At 51.4% G+C, this 17442-nt stretch overlaps 1 protein-coding gene across 2 annotated transcripts in view; it reads left to right on the forward strand.

Moving 5' to 3' along the window:
* The window catches only part of LOC139574671 (catenin alpha-1), a 251524-nt gene that overhangs the window by 52052 nt on the left and 182030 nt on the right, over positions 1-17442 (forward strand). For both annotated transcript variants that reach the window (XM_071399447.1, XM_071399448.1), the window contains exon 8: positions 14280-14483. In XM_071399447.1, the coding sequence (XP_071255548.1) occupies positions 14280-14483 (204 nt within the window). The remainder of the gene's footprint in view (positions 1-14279; positions 14484-17442) is intronic.

Below are 17442 nucleotides of genomic sequence, written 5' to 3' on the forward strand. Positions count from 1 at the left end.
TCAGCTTGGCTGGCTTGTACCTACAACGATGGATCAGCTTGGCTGGCTTGTACCTACAACGATGGATCAGCTTGGCTGGCTTGTACCTACAACGATGGATCAGCTTGGCTGGCTTGTACCTACAACGATGGATCAGCTTGGCTGGCTTGTACCTACAACGATGGATCAGCTTGGCTGGCTTGTACCTACAACGATGGATCAGCTTGGCTGGCTTGTACCTACAACGATGGATCAGCTTGGCTGGCTTGTACCTACAACGATGGATCAGCTTGGCTGGCTTGTACCTACAACGATGGATCAGCTTGGCTGGCTTGTACCTACAACGATGGATCAGCTTGGCTGGCTTGTACCTACAACGATGGATCAGCTTGGCTGGCTTGTACCTACAACGATGGATCAGCTTGGCTGGCTTGTACCTACAACGATGGATCAGCTTGGCTGGCTTGTACCTACAACGATGGATCAGCTTGGCTGGCTTGTACCTACAACGATGGATCAGCTTGGCTGGCTTGTACCTACAACGATGGATCAGCTTGGCTGGCTTGTACCTACAACGATGGATCAGCTTGGCTGGCTTGTACCTACAACGATGGATCAGCTTGGCTGGCTTGTACCTACAACGATGGATCAGCTTGGCTGGCTTGTACCTACAACGATGGATCAGCTTGGCTGGCTTGTACCTACAACGATGGATCAGCTTGGCTGGCTTGTACCTACAACGATGGATCAGCTTGGCTGGCTTGTACCTACAACGATGGATCAGCTTGGCTGGCTTGTACCTACAACGATGGATCAGCTTGGCTGGCTTGTACCTACAACGATGGATCAGCTTGGCTGGCTTGTACCTACAACGATGGATCAGCTTGGCTGGCTTGTACCTACAACGATGGATCAGCTTGGCTGGCTTGTACCTACAACGATGGATCAGCTTGGCTGGCTTGTACCTACAACGATGGATCAGCTTGGCTGGCTTGTACCTACAACGATGGATCAGCTTGGCTGGCTTGTACCTACAACGATGGATCAGCTTGGCTGGCTTGTACCTACAACGATGGATCAGCTTGGCTGGCTTGTACCTACAACGATGGATCAGCTTGGCTGGCTTGTACCTACAACGATGGATCAGCTTGGCTGGCTTGTACCTACAACGATGGATCAGCTTGGCTGGCTTGTACCTACAACGATGGATCAGCTTGGCTGGCTTGTACCTACAACGATGGATCAGCTTGGCTGGCTTGTACCTACAACGATGGATCAGCTTGGCTGGCTTGTACCTACAACGATGGATCAGCTTGGCTGGCTTGTACCTACAACGATGGATCAGCTTGGCTGGCTTGTACCTACAACGATGGATCAGCTTGGCTGGCTTGTACCTACAACGATGGATCAGCTTGGCTGGCTTGTACCTACAACGATGGATCAGCTTGGCTGGCTTGTACCTACAACGATGGATCAGCTTGGCTGGCTTGTACCTACAACGATGGATCAGCTTGGCTGGCTTGTACCTACAACGATGCAGCAGCTTGGCTGGCTTGTAACTACAACGATGCAGCAGCTTGGCTGGCTTGTACCTACAACGATGCTTCTCTCCAGACTCCAGATGGAACGATCAAGTTGCTAGTCATTCTCTCTAAAGCGGCCATTTGAAGCGGAGTAACACCTGCCGTTCCCCTATAATGATGTTCATAGAGTACCAATAACCAGTATAGCTGCATTAATTGACTGACTGATGCCAGTTCTCTGCAAGTATATTTACTTTCAGCCATTCGACTCAGTAGCTCGTAGCAAAACCTGAACAATTAGGATGCATTTGAAGTGTTATAGCAGTATCTGACACTTTCTGTTGGCAACTGTAGGGGAAGCTCTTGAAGCCTCCTCCTGTAATAACACAGCTTGTAGGGGAAGCTCTTGAAGCTTCCTCCTGTAATAACACAGCTTGTAGGGGAAGCTCTTGAAGCTTCCTCCTGTAATATCACAGCTTGTAGGGGAAGCTCTTGAAGCTCCCTCCTGTAATATCACAGCTTATAGGGGAAGCTCTTGAAGCTTCCTCCTGTAATATCACAGCTTGTAGGGGAAGCTCTTGAAGCTCCCTCCTGTAATTTCACAGCTTGTAGGGGAAGCTCTTGAAGCCTCCCCCTGTAATGTCACAGCTTGTAGGGGAAGCTCTTGAAGCTTCCTCCTGTAATATCACAGCTTGTAGGGGAAGCTCTTGAAGCTTCCTCCTGTAATATCACAGCTTGTAGGGGAAGCTCTTGAAGCTTCCTCCTGTAATATCACAGCTTGTAGGGGAAGCTCTTGAAGCTTCCTCCTGTAATAACACAGCTTGTAGGGGAAGCTCTTGAAGCCTCCCCCCTGTAATAACACAGCTTGTAGGGGAAGCTCTTGAAGCCTCCTCCTGTAATATCACAGCTTGTAGGGGAAGCTCTTGAAGCTTCCTCCTGTAATATCACAGCTTGTAGGGGAAGCTCTTGAAGCTTCCTCCTGTAATATCACAGCTTGTAGGGGAAGCTCTTGAAGCTTCCTCCTGTAATATCACAGCTTGTAGGGGAAGCTCTTGAAGCTTCCTCCTGTAATATCACAGCTTGTAGGGGAAGCTCTTGAAGCTCCCTCCTGTAATATCACAGCTTGTAGGGGAAGCTCTTGAAGCTCCCTCCTGTAATTTCACAGCTTGTAGGGGAAGCTCTTGAAGCTCCCTCCTGTAATTTCACAGCTTGTAGGGGAAGCTCTTGAAGCCTCCCCCTGTAATGTCACATTAACTGTGCATTATATTCTTGCATATTTTTGGGGTGGGAGACTGCACATGCTATATCATGAACTAGTATTTTTCTTACTTGACAATGTTATAAAACAATATTTCTCAAATCAAAGTTAATTTTTCATTTACACAGGATATACCTGGTGTACACAGTACAATTTAAATGCTTACTTGCATGACATAGGCCAGGAAAAATAAGGGAATGTTCCCAGTGAAGAGAGACTAGGGTAGTGTTCTCCTCCTCAAGCAGGCTGGTCAGTGGAATAATCAGTCCTTCAGGTCTTAACCTGACTTTGGTTGATTGATGGGTCGTTCTCTGGTGTGTCTCAGCCTGGAGAGAAGAAGAACTGGGAGGGGGAGGTGCAGGGGGAGGTGAGCTGGGAGGTGCAGTGGGAGAAAGTACAGTGGTTTGATAAAGGCAGAGGTGTTACACTCCACAGCTCAGATTGCATGTGTATTAAAAAGGGTCAGATAAATGAAAGGACACATGTGAGATGTAGGGGGGAAGAAGAGCAGGAGAGGATGGGAGAAGATGGGAGGAGAAGATGGGAGGAGAAGATGGGAGAAGATGGGAGGAGAAGATGGGAGAAGATGGGAGGAGAAGATGGGAGAAGATGGGAGAAGATGGGAGGAGAAGATGGGAGGAGGGGGAGGAGAAGATGGGAGGAGGAAAAGATGGGAGGAGAGGGTGGGAGGGAGAAGAGCAGAAGCATGTCAAAGTTATAGCAGCAGCACCTCAGATCTTGTGCATCAGTAATTTCCTGGTGACCACGTACAAAGTTATTTAGTTTTGTTCTATTTTAGCTCCGTCTCTGTGTCTTAATTCCAGACCAGTTTCCTCTCCGGGTCCACAGTATCTAATTTCAAGCACCACCGATGCAACTTTCAGGGAGTGAGTCATAGAACACACACACACACACGCGGAAAATGTTGCCATAGCGACGTGACACGCAAGCGTAGGTTGTCAGACGAGATGGTGGGGGGTGGCGGAGTGTGTGGGGTGGGCTAACTAATAAACCCAGAATTGTAACATCTGACTAGTTGAATGTTTTAAACGGTGATATGGCAGCGGAAATGTTTTTGTTTTCTCTTCTCCCTCTGCGTCTAGAGTGACTCACTCCGTGGCACCTCCCATTTCAGGGCTTCACATTCAGGTACATTTGCCAGTGGCATTCTGGGCCAGTACCAAGTGAAAATTACTGGCACGGGCCAAGATCACAGGAAAGCAAGTTATGCACGCTGAATTTCAATTGTGGGTGATTGCATGTTTCATTTGCAGCCTGGGCAAGTACCTTATATAACAGCCAAACATAAAATCTCTGATGCAGCATGGTGGCTGATGCACCATCACCTGTCTGATGCAGCATGGTGGCTGATGCACCATCACCTGTCTGATGCAGCATGGTGGCTGATGCACCATCACCTGTCTGATGCAGCATGGTGGCTGATGCACCATCACCTGTCTGATGCAGCATGGTGGCTGATGCACCATCACCTGTCTGATGCAGCATGGTGGCTGATGCACCATCACCTGTCTGACGCAGCATGGTGGCCGATGCACGATCACCTGTCTGATGCAGCATGGTGGCTGATGCACGATCACCTGTCTGATGCAGCATGGTGGCTGCGTGGCCGATGCACCATCACCTGTCTGATGCAGCATGGTGGCTGATGCACCATCACCTGTCTGATGCAGCATGGCGGCTGATGCACGATCACCTGTCTGATGCAGCATGGTGGCCGATGCACGATCACCTGTCTGACGCAGCATGGTGGCTGATGCCCCATCACCTGTCTGACGCAGCATGGTGGCTGATGCACGATCACCTGTCTGATGCAGCATGGTGGCTGATGCCCCATCACCTGTCTGACGCAGCATGGTGGCTGATGCCCCATCACCTGTCTGATGCAGCATGGTGGCTGATGCCCCATCACCTGTCTGACGCAGCATGGTGGCTGATGCCCCATCACCTGTCTGACGCAGCATGGTGGCTGATGCACCATCACCTGTCTGATGCAGCATGGTGGCTGATGCACCATCACCTGTCTGATGCAGCATGGTGGCTGATGCACGATCACCTGTCTGATGCAGCATGGTGGCTGATGCACGATCACCTGTCTGATGCAGCATGGTGGCTGATGCACCATCACCTGTCTGATGCAGCATGGTGGCTGCATGGCTGATGCACCATCTGTCTGATGCAGCATGGTGGCTGATGCACGATCACCTGTCTGACGCAGCATGGTGGCCGATGCACCATCACCTGTCTGATGCAGCATGGTGGCTGATGCACGATCACCTGTCTGACGCAGCATGGTGGCTGTATGGCTGATGCACGATCACCTGTCTGATGCAGCATGGTGGCTGCATGGCTGATGCACCATCACCTGTCTGACGCAGCATGGTGGCCGATGCACCATCACCTGTCTGATGCAGCATGGTGGCTGCATGGCTGATGCACCATCACCTGTCTGATGCAGCATGGTGGCTGATGCACGATCACCTGTCTGACGCAGCATGGTGGCTGATGCACCATCACCTGTCTGATGCAGCATGGTGGCTGATGCACGATCACCTGTCTGACGCAGCATGGTGGCTGTATGGCTGATGCACCATCACCTGTCTGATGCAGCATGGTGGCTGCATGGCTGATGCACCATCACCTGTCTGACGCAGCATGGTGGCCGATGCACGATCACCTGTCTGATGCAGCATGGTGGCTGCATGGCTGATGCACCATCACCTGTCTGACGCAGCATGGTGGCTGATGCACCATCACCTGTCTGATGCAGCATGGTGGCTGCATGGCTGATGCACCATCACCTGTCTGACGCAGCATGGTGGCTGATGCACCATCACCTGTCTGATGCAGCATGGTGGCTGATGCACGATCACCTGTCTGACGCAGCATGGTGGCTGATGCACGATCACCTGTCTGATGCAGCATGGTGGCTGCATGGCTGATGCACCATCACCTGTCTGATGCAGCATGGTGGCTGATGCACCATCACCTGTCTGATGCAGCATGGTGGCTGCATGGCCGATGCACGATCACCTGTCTGACGCAGCATGGTGGCTGATGCACCATCACCTGTCTGATGCAGCATGGTGGCTGATGCACCATCACCTGTCTGATGCAGCATGGTGGCCGATGCACCATCACCTGTCTGATGCAGCATGGTGGCTGATGCACGATCACCTGTCTGATGCAGCATGGCGGCTGATGCACGATCACCTGTCTGATGCAGCATGGCGGCTGATGCACCATCACCTGTCTGATGCAGCATGGTGGCTGATGCACGATCACCTGTCTGATGCAGCATGGTGGCTGCATGGCCGATGCACGATCACCTGTCTGACGCAGCATGGTGGCTGATGCACCATCACCTGTCTGATGCAGCATGGTGGCTGATGCACCATCACCTGTCTGATGCAGCATGGTGGCCGATGCACCATCACCTGTCTGACGCAGCATGGTGGCTGATGCACGATCACCTGTCTGACGCAGCATGGTGGCTGATGCACGATCACCTGTCTGATGCAGCATGGTGGCCGATGCACGATCACCTGTCTGACGCAGCATGGTGGCTGATGCACCATCACCTGTCTGATGCAGCATGGTGGCTGATGCACCATCACCTGTCTGATGCAGCATGGTGGCTGATGCACGATCACCTGTCTGACGCAGCATGGTGGCTGATGCACCATCACCTGTCTGATGCAGCATGGTGGCTGCATGGCCGATGCACCATCACCTGTCTGATGCAGCATGGTGGCTGATGCACGATCACCTGTCTGATGCAGCATGGTGGCTGATTAAATAAATCACACAGCACTGGAAAGCTGGCATTTCCTTTGTTTCAATAATTACCATCAAAACTGTTCTCTTTTCCTGAGATTGCGTTGAGACATTTTGCCTGGTGACTTATTAGAACAATTTTCTCACCTCACACCAATCCTGTGTGCGAGTTGCGTCTTCTTGCCACCCGACAGTTGATATTCAGCTGTTTAAATAATCGACACGGTTCATTAAACAGCTTCTGGAATAGTAAAAAAAAAAAAAAAAAAATGAAAAATTCTATAGACTACAGAATAGCATATTAATTTGTTTGTCTTCCTGTAGGCTATTTAACCAACGAGTGATTTGTGTAAATATTAATGTCTTGATAAGCAGGCCGCTTGTTAAAAACCTCGTCTGGATCTGCCCTTTTTTTTTTGTATTTCAATTTCCCCCTGACATGACATACCCAGATCTAACTGCCTGTAGCGCAGGACCTAAAGCAAGGATATGCATATTCTTGGTACCATTTGAAAGGAAACACTTTGAAGTTTGTGGAAATGTGAAAGGAATGTAGGAGAATATAACACAATAGATCTGGTTAAATATAATACAAAGAAACATTTTTTTTTTGTACCTTCTTTGAAATGCAAAAAAGGCCATAATGTATTATTACAGCCAAGGCACAATTTTGCCTTTGGCCACTAGATGGCAGCAGTGTATATGTAATATTTCAGACTGATCCAAGGAACTATTGCATATCTATTCAAAATGTATCAAGACTGTCTAATTGGTTTACTCATACATTTAAGTTCATAATTGTGCACTCTCCTCAAACAATAGCATGGTATTATTTCACTGTTATATCTACTGTAAATTCGACAGTGCAGTTAGTTTAAATTCTTATTAATCTTTCTGCCCATATCAGATATGTCTATGTCCTGTGAACTGTTTTTTTGTTTCTTACAACCTCATGCTAATCGTATTAGCCTACATTAGCTCAACCATCCCGAGGACGGGACACCGATCCTGTAGAGGATTTATTAATTAACCTTTCTTTGCTAATAATGACATTATTTAAACCCCCCGACTCCATAACATCACACCAAAACAACCCCACCACCTCAGAGCAGCTCTGACCCAATATCACATTCTTCTTTCATTTCAGAAGGATGAGCGAGGGTTACTAGAGTATGAGCCCTCTAAGAGTGTAGAGGCTCGCTCACTCGCTCAGCTCTAAGGTATCAGTCTGTAAAGTGTAAGCTAATGCCTCCACAACAATACAGTATTATATATTCATAAGCTCATCTGGCGATGAAATGTCTCCACGGTCCACTCTCTCTGCTATCGGAAACCTCATGTTCCCCTCATCTCAGTTTGTGGTACTGCCGCTCTGTAACAGACCATCACCAGCAAAGCACCCCCACACCATCACACCTCCTCCATGCGTCACTGTGGGAACCACACATGCGGAGATCATCCGTTTACCTACTCTGCGTCTCACAAAGACACAGAGGTTGGAACCAAATATCTCAAATTTGGACTCATCAGACCAAAGGACAGATTTCCACCGGTCTAATCTCCATTGCTCGTGTTTCTTGTCCCAAGAAAGTCTCTTCTTATTGGAGTGCTTCAGTAGTGGTTTCTTTGCAGCAATTAGACCATGAAGGCCTGTTTCATGCAGTCGCCTCTGAATAGTTGATTTTGAAATGTCTGTTAATTGAACTTTGAAGCGTTTATTTGGGCTTCAAACGAGGCTGGTAACTCTAACTTATCCTCTGCAGCGGATCTGGGTCTTCCTTTCCTCTGGCGGTTCTCATGAGAGCCAGTTTCATTCTAGCACTTGATGGTTTTTGCCACTGCACTTGAAGACACTTTAAAAGTTCAAGAAATGTTCCGACTTGACTGACCTTCATGTCTTAAAGTAATGGACTGTCGCTTCTCTTTGCTTTTTTGAGCTGTTCTTGCCATAATATGGACTTGGTCTTTTACCAAATAGGGCTATCTTCTATATACCAGCCATACCTTGTCACAGCACAACTGATTGGCTCAAATGCATTAAGAAGGAAAGAAATAACCCGAAGGGGAAGCTCTTAAAGCGTCCTCCTGTAATATCACATTACAAAGAAATAACCCAAATGTACACCTGTTAATTGAAATGCATTCCAGGTGACTAACTTATGAAGCTGGTTGAGAGAATGTCAAGAGTGTTCAAAGCTGTCATCAAGGCAAAGGGTGGCTACTTTGTAGAATCTCAAATGTAACATGTTTTGATTTTTTTTACACTTTTTTTGGTTATTACATGATTCCATATGTGTTATTTCATAGTTTTGTTGTCTAGACTATTATTCTACAATGTAGAAAATAGTAAAAAATATAAACGCAATGCCAAGTGTCGACTGGAGTGGTGTAAAGCTCGCCCCCATTGGTCACAGGAGCAGTGGAAATGCGTCCTCTGGAGTGATGAGTCACACTTAAACATCTGGCAGTCCGACGGATGCCAAGAGAACTCTACTGGTCACATTGCATAGTGACAAGTGTAATGTTTGGTGGAGGAGGAATAATGGTCTGGTGCTGTTTTTCATGGTTCAGGCCCTTTAGTTCCAGTGAAGGGAAATCTTAACACTACAGCATACAATGACATTCTAGATGATTCTGTGCTTCCAACTTTGTGGCAACAGTTTGGGGAAGGTCATTTCCAGTTTCAATGTGAAAATTACCCACGTGCACAAAGCGAGGTCCATACAGAAATTGTTTGTCGATCAGTGTGGAAGAACTTGACTGGCCGGCACAGAGCCCTGACCTCAACTCCATCTAACACCTTTGGGATGAATTGGAACTAAAGCATCTAAGTCTTTGCTAAGTAAAGCCCCGCCTTATCTCAGCTCACTGGTCACCATAGTAACACGCGCTCCAGCAGGTATATTTCACTTCATCTCCAAAGCCAATTCCTCCTTTGGCCGCCTTTCCTTCCAGTTCTCTGCTGCCAATGACTGGAACGAATTGCAAAAATCGCTGGAGACTCATATCTCCATCACTAACTTTAAGCATCAGCTGTCAGAGCAGCTCACAGATCACTGCACCTGTAAATAGCCCATCCAATTACCTCATCCCATATATTATTTATTTTGCTCCTTTGCACCCCAGTATTTCTACTTCCACATTCATTTTCTCCACATCTATCACTCCAGTGTTTAAATGCTAAATTGTAATTACTTCGCCACTACGGCCTATTTATTGCCTTACCTCCGTTATCTTACCTCATTTGCACACACTGTATATAGACTTTTTTTCTATTGTGTGATTGACTGTATGTTTGTTTATGTGGAACTCTGTTGTTTGTCACACTGCTTTGCTTTATCTTGGCCAGGTCGCAGTTGTAAATGAGAACTTGTTCTCAACTGGCCTACCTGGTTAAATAAAGGTACAATAAAAAAACTTGACTGGCCTGCACAGAGCCCTGACCTCAACCCCATCAAACACCTTTGGGATGATTTGGAACGCAGACTGCGAGACAGGCCTAAACGCCCAACATCAGTGCCCGACCTCACTAATACTGTTGTGGCCGAATGGAAGCAAGTCCCCACAGCAATGTTCCAACATCTAGTGGAAAGCCTTCCTAGAAGAGTGTAGGCTGCTTTTGCAGTAAAGGGAGGAGGGGACGACGACAACATATTAATGCAAATTATATGTTGAAAGATCAGGTGTCTGCTTACCTTTTTGGTCTTGCAGGTGTATCTCTGACCAACAGATGCATATCTGTATTCCCAGTCATGTGAAATCCATAGATTAGAAGGAAGTTTGAGAGATGCAGTAGAGAACCTTGTTGGGAGATAAATCAATGAGGCTTTGTTCCCATTGATATCCTGAGGCTGATTGGATCGCCGCAGCAGATTAACAGTGTAAGAGATGACTGAGACAGTTCTTCTCCAATTCCCAGTTTATAAGACTTTGCAGCCAGTTTGAGAGCATCGTGCTTCTACACCTGCTTTGCTTGCTGTTTGGGGTTTTTAGGCTGGGTTTCTGTACAGCACTTCGAGATATTAGCTGATGTACGAAGGGCTTTATAAATACATTTGAGTTGATTCCACAACGTTCTCCTGTAGAACCTCCAACCAGAGTTTTATATGTAAATAACAGTAATACATTTGGGGAATGAGTATATTTGTCCTGTTACGTACAAGTGTGCCTAGAGTTAACAAATCCGGTTAGATTTTGTCATTTGTTGGACGAGAATGTCTGATCCACGTTTGCGGGTAGTCATACTTGGGGTTTATTTTCGATGTTTTTTGAGTTTCTTTCCGTTGCTGGCAAAAGAAACATCGACTTCTACTAGTGAGATTCATCACAGGAACAAGTGATGACTCCAGTGCCTCTGTTACCAAGGTAACGTTGAAGAGGCAGCTGTTTCGTCTCGTGATATTTTTTGGGTTCGAAGACGACGATCACAGAATATACATTTAGATGGAGCAATATACTGCTTACTAGTAATTAATTTCTTGTTTTTAGAAACACAACGTAATTGTCATCGGTTTGTTTCTTTTGTGTGTTTTTGGTGTAATTATGGGCAAAGAAATTGTATTTTTCATTAACCTTCCAAAGTGGTATACAAAAAATAAAGGTTAGTTTTAGTCCCTGGTGTAATGGAAATGTGTCCCCCCCCCCCCCCCCCCCAAGACACTTGCAGGGTGAGTGAGGTCATAGCCAGGGTCACGGTTGTCCAGCGCCTTCTGTAGTAACTGGGGTGAAGTGCCTTGTTCAAGGTCAAAGCGACGTATATTTTTCATCTCTTTGGATCCGGGCATTGAAACCAGCGACCTTTTTAAGTTACTGGTTTGGTTTACTGGCCCAACACTCTAATCTGGAGACTTCCTGCTGCCCTGGTTATAGATATAGAGCACCACTTTGGACCAGAGCCCTGTGTCCCATAGTCCAACGGAGTGCACTACCTAGGGTATAGTGTGTCATTTGGGGTGTTCATAACTATAGGTATCCATCATCTGGGAGGCCTCTGGGGCTTTGAGAAATAGACTGTTTAGACACCAGACTTCCCTGCAGGTTTAACAGAAGGCCTGTCGGATCCTGTCAAATCTCTTTGTCTCTCCTGCCTGTCATCTAGCTTTCGCTCTCTGTTTCTCTCCCTTGAGGTCTCTTCCCACTCCATCTCTCTCTGCCAGCTGAAAGGGTTAGGGTTTGCCAAACTGAAAGCACAAACCACCACATTTAACCATGGAAAGGTGACTGAGAATATGGCTGAATACAAAACAGTGTAGTTATTCCCTCCAAGGCAATCAGACAGGCTTAATGTCAGTATAGAGACAAAGTGGAGTCACAATTCAACGGCTCACACGAGACGTATGTGGCAGGGTCTCCAGACAATCACGGACTACAAAAGGAAAACCAGCCCCGTCGCGGACACCGTCTCGCTTCCGGGCAAGCTAAACGCATTTTCCCGCTTTGAGGATAACACAGTGCCACCGACACGGCCCGCTGCCAAGGTCTGTGGGTTGTCCTTGAAGACATTTTAAGCGTGTTAACCCTCGCAAGGCTGCCGTTCCAGACGGCATCCCTAGCTACGTCCTCAGAGCGTGCGCAGACAAGCTGGCTGGAGTGTTTACGTACATATTAAATCTCTCCCTATCCCCAGTCTGTTGTTGCCACATGCTTCACGATGGCCACCATTGTTCCTGTTCCCAAGAAAGCAAAGGTAACTGAACTAAATGACAATCTCCACGTAGCACTCACTTCTGTCATCGTGAAGTGCTTTGAGAGGCTAGTCAAGGATCATATCACTTCCACCCTTCCTGATACCCTAGGCCCAATTGATCCACAGATGATGCAATCGCCATCACACTGCACACTGCCCTAGCCCATCTGGACACGAGGAATACCTATGTAAGAATGCTGTTCATTGACTACAGCTCAGCATTCAACACCATAATACCATCCAAGCTCATCATTAACCTTGGTGCCGTGGGTCTGAACCCAGCCCTGTACAACTGGGTCCTGGACTTCCTGACGGGTCGCCCCCAGGTGGTGGAGGTAGGAAACATCACCTCCACTAAACTGATCCTCAAAATGGGGCCCCACAAGGGTGCGTGCTCAGCCTCTTCCTGTACTCCCTGTTCACCCATGACCGCGTGGCCAAGCAAACCTCCAACTCAATCATCAAGTTTGCAGACGACACAACAGTGGTAGGCTTGATTACCAACAATGATGAGACAGCGAGGAGGTGAGGGCCCTGGGAGAGTGGTGCAGGAAAATAGCCTCTCACTCAACTCAACAAAACAAAGGAGCTGATCGTGGACTTCAGGAAACAGCAGGAGCACCCCCCCTATCCACATTCACAGGACCGCAGTGGAGAAGGTGGAAAGCTTCAAGTTCCTCGGCGTACACATTAATGACAAACTGAAATTGTCCACCCACACAGACCAATGTGGTGAAGAGGGCGCAATGGTGCCTCTTCAACCTCATGAGGCTGCAGAAATTTGGCTTGGCACCTAAAACCCTCAAATTTCTGCAGATGCACAATTGAGTGCATCTTGTTGGGCTGTATCACCGCCTGGTTTTTTCAACTGCGCTGACAGCAGCCGCAGGGCTCTCCAGATGGTGGTGCGGTCTGCCCAACGCATCACCGGAGGCAAACTTCCTGTCCTCCAGGACAGGAACGCCAAAAAGATCAAGGAAATTAACCACCCGAGCCACTGCCTGTTCACACCCGCTATCACCCAGAAGGCGAGGTCAGTACAGGTGCATCAAAGCTGGGAACGAGAGACTGAAAAACAGCTTCTATCTCAAGGCCATCAGTGTATATCCACCCGGTTACTCAACCCTGCATCCACCCGGTTACTCAACCCTGCATCCACCCGGTTACTCAACCCTGCATCCACCCGGTTACTCAACCCTGCATCCACCCGGTTACTCAACCCTGCATCCACCCGGTTACTCAACCCTGCACCTTAGAGGCTGCTGCCCTAAATACTGTACATGGAATCACTGGCCACTTTAATAATGGAACACTAGTCACTATAATAATGTTTACATACTGCTCTACTTCTCTCATATGTATATACTGTATTGTATACTACTGTATTTTGGTCAATGCCACTGACTTTGCTCGATCTAATATTTATTTATTAATTCCATTTTACTTTTAGATTTGTGTATTGTTGTGAACTTGAACACACACATTTTGCTTCACCCGCAGTAATATCTGCTAAATATGTGTATGTGACCAATAATATCTGCTAAATATGTGTGTGTGACAATAATATCTGCTAAATATGTGTGTGTGACAATAATATCTGCTAAATATGTGTGTGTGACAATAATATCTGCTAAATATGTGTGTGACCAATAATATCTGCTAAATATGTGTGTGACCAATAATATCTGCTAAATATGTGTGTGTGATTTGAATAAGATTTATAGCGTGTTTGTTTTTTGGTACTAAATGCCTTATACTCTCTGTTTTTCTGTTCTGCCTGTCACACTTGCTCTCTCTCTCATTCTCTCTTCCATGATAAAACAAATCATTGGATGGACCCTCGTCTTCGAAGTTTGATTTATTGTTTCAATATATATTTTTTAAATTAAAATGTTGAATTTTTTTGCGGGGGTGTTTGGACTCTTTGGGACAGAATACATCCGAGTGGTGTTGAAGGGTTGATGTGGGGTTGAACCTGTGTCTCTGGTGGGGAGAATGAATGTGTTACCACTCTGACCTCTGACCTCTGACCCAACAGAAGCAGATCATCGTGGACCCCCTGGCGTTTAGCGAGGAGCGTTTTCGCCCGTCTCTGGAGGAGCGCTTGGAGAGCATCATCAGTGGCGCCGCCCTCATGGCCGACTCGTCCTGTACCCGTGATGACCGGCGCGAGCGCATCGTGGCCGAGTGCAACTCTGTCCGTCAGGCTCTGCAGGACCTGCTGTCCGAGTACATGGGCAATGTAAGTGTCATCTCTTTCTCTTTCTGCTACTAACCCAGCTTATGGACAGGTAGGCTCCTCATCTTCTCCATCTACACAGTTTTCTCATCGACGCAGTGCAAGTCTCATCACGTTCACACAGTTGCTGTTTCACCTCTCCACTATCTTTCCTCTCTCTCTGTTCTGACTCCTTTCACCTCACCTTTCCTCTCTCCCTCTGTTCCGACTCCTCTCCCCTCTCCATATCTTCTCCTCTTCATGGACATGACAGGTAGGTAGTTATCTTGCTCAACAGTGTCTCTGTGTGACTGAGTTTGAACCTGGGTCTCCGCCCCAATCCCCCTCTTTTTTTATTTTCCCCCCCAATTTCGTGGTAGTTAGTATTGTCTCATCGCTGCAACTCCCGTACGAACTCTGGAGAGGCGATGGTCGAGAGCCGTGCGTCCTCCGAAACACAATCCAACCAAGCCTGCCACAGGAGTTGCTAGTGCCGGCCAAACCCTCTACTAACCCGGACGACGCTGGGCCAAATGTGCACCGGCCATGTGTTGTGGCCGGCTGCGACGGAGCCTGGACTCCAACCCAGAATCTCTAGTGGCACTGCGATGCAGGGCCTTAGACCACTGCACCACTCAGGAGGCCCCCAGTCCCCCTCTAGCCCGGGTCACCTCCCCAGTCCCCCTCTAGCCCGGGTCACCCCCCCAGTCCCCCTCTAACCCGGGTCACCCCCCCAGTCCCCCTCTAGCCCGGGTCACCCCCCCAGTCCCCCTCTAGCCCGGGTCACCCCCCCAGTCCCCCTCTGGCCCGGGTCACCTCCCCAGTCCCCCTCTAGCCCGGGTCACCCCCCCAGTCCCCCTCTAGCCCGGGTCACCCCCCCAGTCCCCCTCTGGCCCGGGTCACCTCCCCAGTCCCCCTCTAGCCCGGGTCACCCCCCCCAGTCCCCCTCTAACCCGGGTCACCCCCCCAGTCCCCCTCTAACCCGGGTCACCCCCCCAGTCCCCCTCTAACCCGGGTCACCCCCCCAGTCCCCCTCTAACCCGGGTCACCTCCCCAGTCCCCCTCTAACCCGGGTCACCTCCCCAGTCCCCCTCTGGCCCGGGTCACCTCCCCAGTCCCCCTCTGGCCCGGGTCACCTCCCCAGTCCCCCTCTGGCCCGGGTCACCTCCCCAGTCCCCCTCTGGCCCGGGTCACCTCCCCAGTCCCCCTCTGGCCCGGGTCACCTCCCCAGTCCCCCTCTGGCCCGGGTCACCTCCCCAGTCCCCCTCTGGCCCGGGTCACCTCCCCAGTCCCCCTCTGGCCCGGGTCACCTCCCCAGTCCCCCTCTGGCCCGGGTCACCTCCCCAGTCCCCCTCTGGCCCGGGTCACCTCCCCAGTCCCCCTCTGGCCCGGGTCACCTCCCCAGTCCCCCTCTGGCCCGGGTCACCTCCCCAGTCCCCCTCTGGCCCGGGTCACCTCCCCAGTCCCCCTCTGGCCCGGGTCACCTCCCCAGTCCCCCTCTGGCCCGGGTCACCTCCCCAGTCCCCCTCTGGCCCGGGTCACCTCCCCAGTCCCCCTCTGGCCCGGGTCACCTCCCCAGTCCCCCTCTGGCCCGGGTCACCTCCCCAGTCCCCCTCTGGCCCGGGTCACCTCCCCAGTCCCCCTCTGGCCCGGGTCACCTCCCCAGTCCCCCTCTGGCCCGGGTCACCTCCCCAGTCCCCCTCTGGCCCGGGTCACCTCCCCAGTCCCCCTCTGGCCCGGGTCACCTCCCCAGTCCCCCTCTGGCCCGGGTCACCTCCCCAGTCCCCCTCTGGCCCGGGTCACCTCCCCAGTCCCCCTCTGGCCCGGGTCACCTCCCCAGTCCCCCTCTGGCCCGGGTCACCTCCCCAGTCCCCCTCTGGCCCGGGTCACCTCCCCAGTCCCCCTCTGGCCCGGGTCACCTCCCCAGTCCCCCTCTGGCCCGGGTCACCTCCCCAGTCCCCCTCTGGCCCGGGTCACCTCCCCAGTCCCCCTCTGGCCCGGGTCACCTCCCCAGTCCCCCTCTGGCCCGGGTCACCTCCCCAGTCCCCCTCTGGCCCGGGTCACCTCCCCAGTCCCCCTCTGGCCCGGGTCACCTCCCCAGTCCCCCTCTGGCCCGGGTCACCTCCCCAGTCCCCCTCTGGCCCGGGTCACCTCCCCAGTCCCCCTCTGGCCCGGGTCACCTCCCCAGTCCCCCTCTGGCCCGGGTCACCTCCCCAGTCCCCCTCTGGCCCGGGTCACCTCCCCAGTCCCCCTCTGGCCCGGGTCACCTCCCCAGTCCCCCTCTGGCCCGGGTCACCTCCCCAGTCCCCCTCTGGCCCGGGTCACCCCCCCAGTCCCCCTCTAACCCGGGTCACCCCCCCAGTCCCCCTCTAACCCGGGTCACCTCCCCAGTCCCCCTCTGGCCCGGGTCACCCCCCCAGTCCCCCTCTAACCCGGGTCACCCCCCCAGTCCCCCTCTGGCCCGGGTCACCCCCCCAGTCCCCCTCTGGCCCGGGTCACCTCCCCAGTCCCCCTCTGGCCCGGGTCACCTCCCCAGTCCCCCTCTGGCCCGGGTCACCTCCCCAGTCCCCCTCTGGCCCGGGTCACCTCCCCAGTCCCCCTCTGGCCCGGGTCACCTCCCCAGTCCCCCTCTGGCCCGGGTCACCTCCCCAGTCCCCCTCTGGCCCGGGTCACCTCCCCAGTCCCCCTCTGGCCCGGGTCACCTCCCCAGTCCCCCTCTGGCCCGGGTCACCTCCCCAGTCCCCCTCTGGCCCGGGTCACCTCCCCAGTCCCCCTCTGGCCCGGGTCACCTCCCCAGTCCCCCTCTGGCCCGGGTCACCTCCCCAGTCCCCCTCTGGCCCGGGTCACCTCCCCAGTCCCCCTCTGGCCCGGGTCACCTCCCCAGTCCCCCTCTGGCCCGGGTCACCTCCCCAGTCCCCCTCTGGCCCGGGTCACCTCCCCAGTCCCCCTCTGGCCCGGGTCACCTCCCCAGTCCCCCTCTGGC

Source organism: Salvelinus alpinus, chromosome 4 (genome assembly GCF_045679555.1).
Source record: "Salvelinus alpinus chromosome 4, SLU_Salpinus.1, whole genome shotgun sequence".
Classification (NCBI taxonomy): Eukaryota; Metazoa; Chordata; class Actinopteri; order Salmoniformes; family Salmonidae; genus Salvelinus; species Salvelinus alpinus.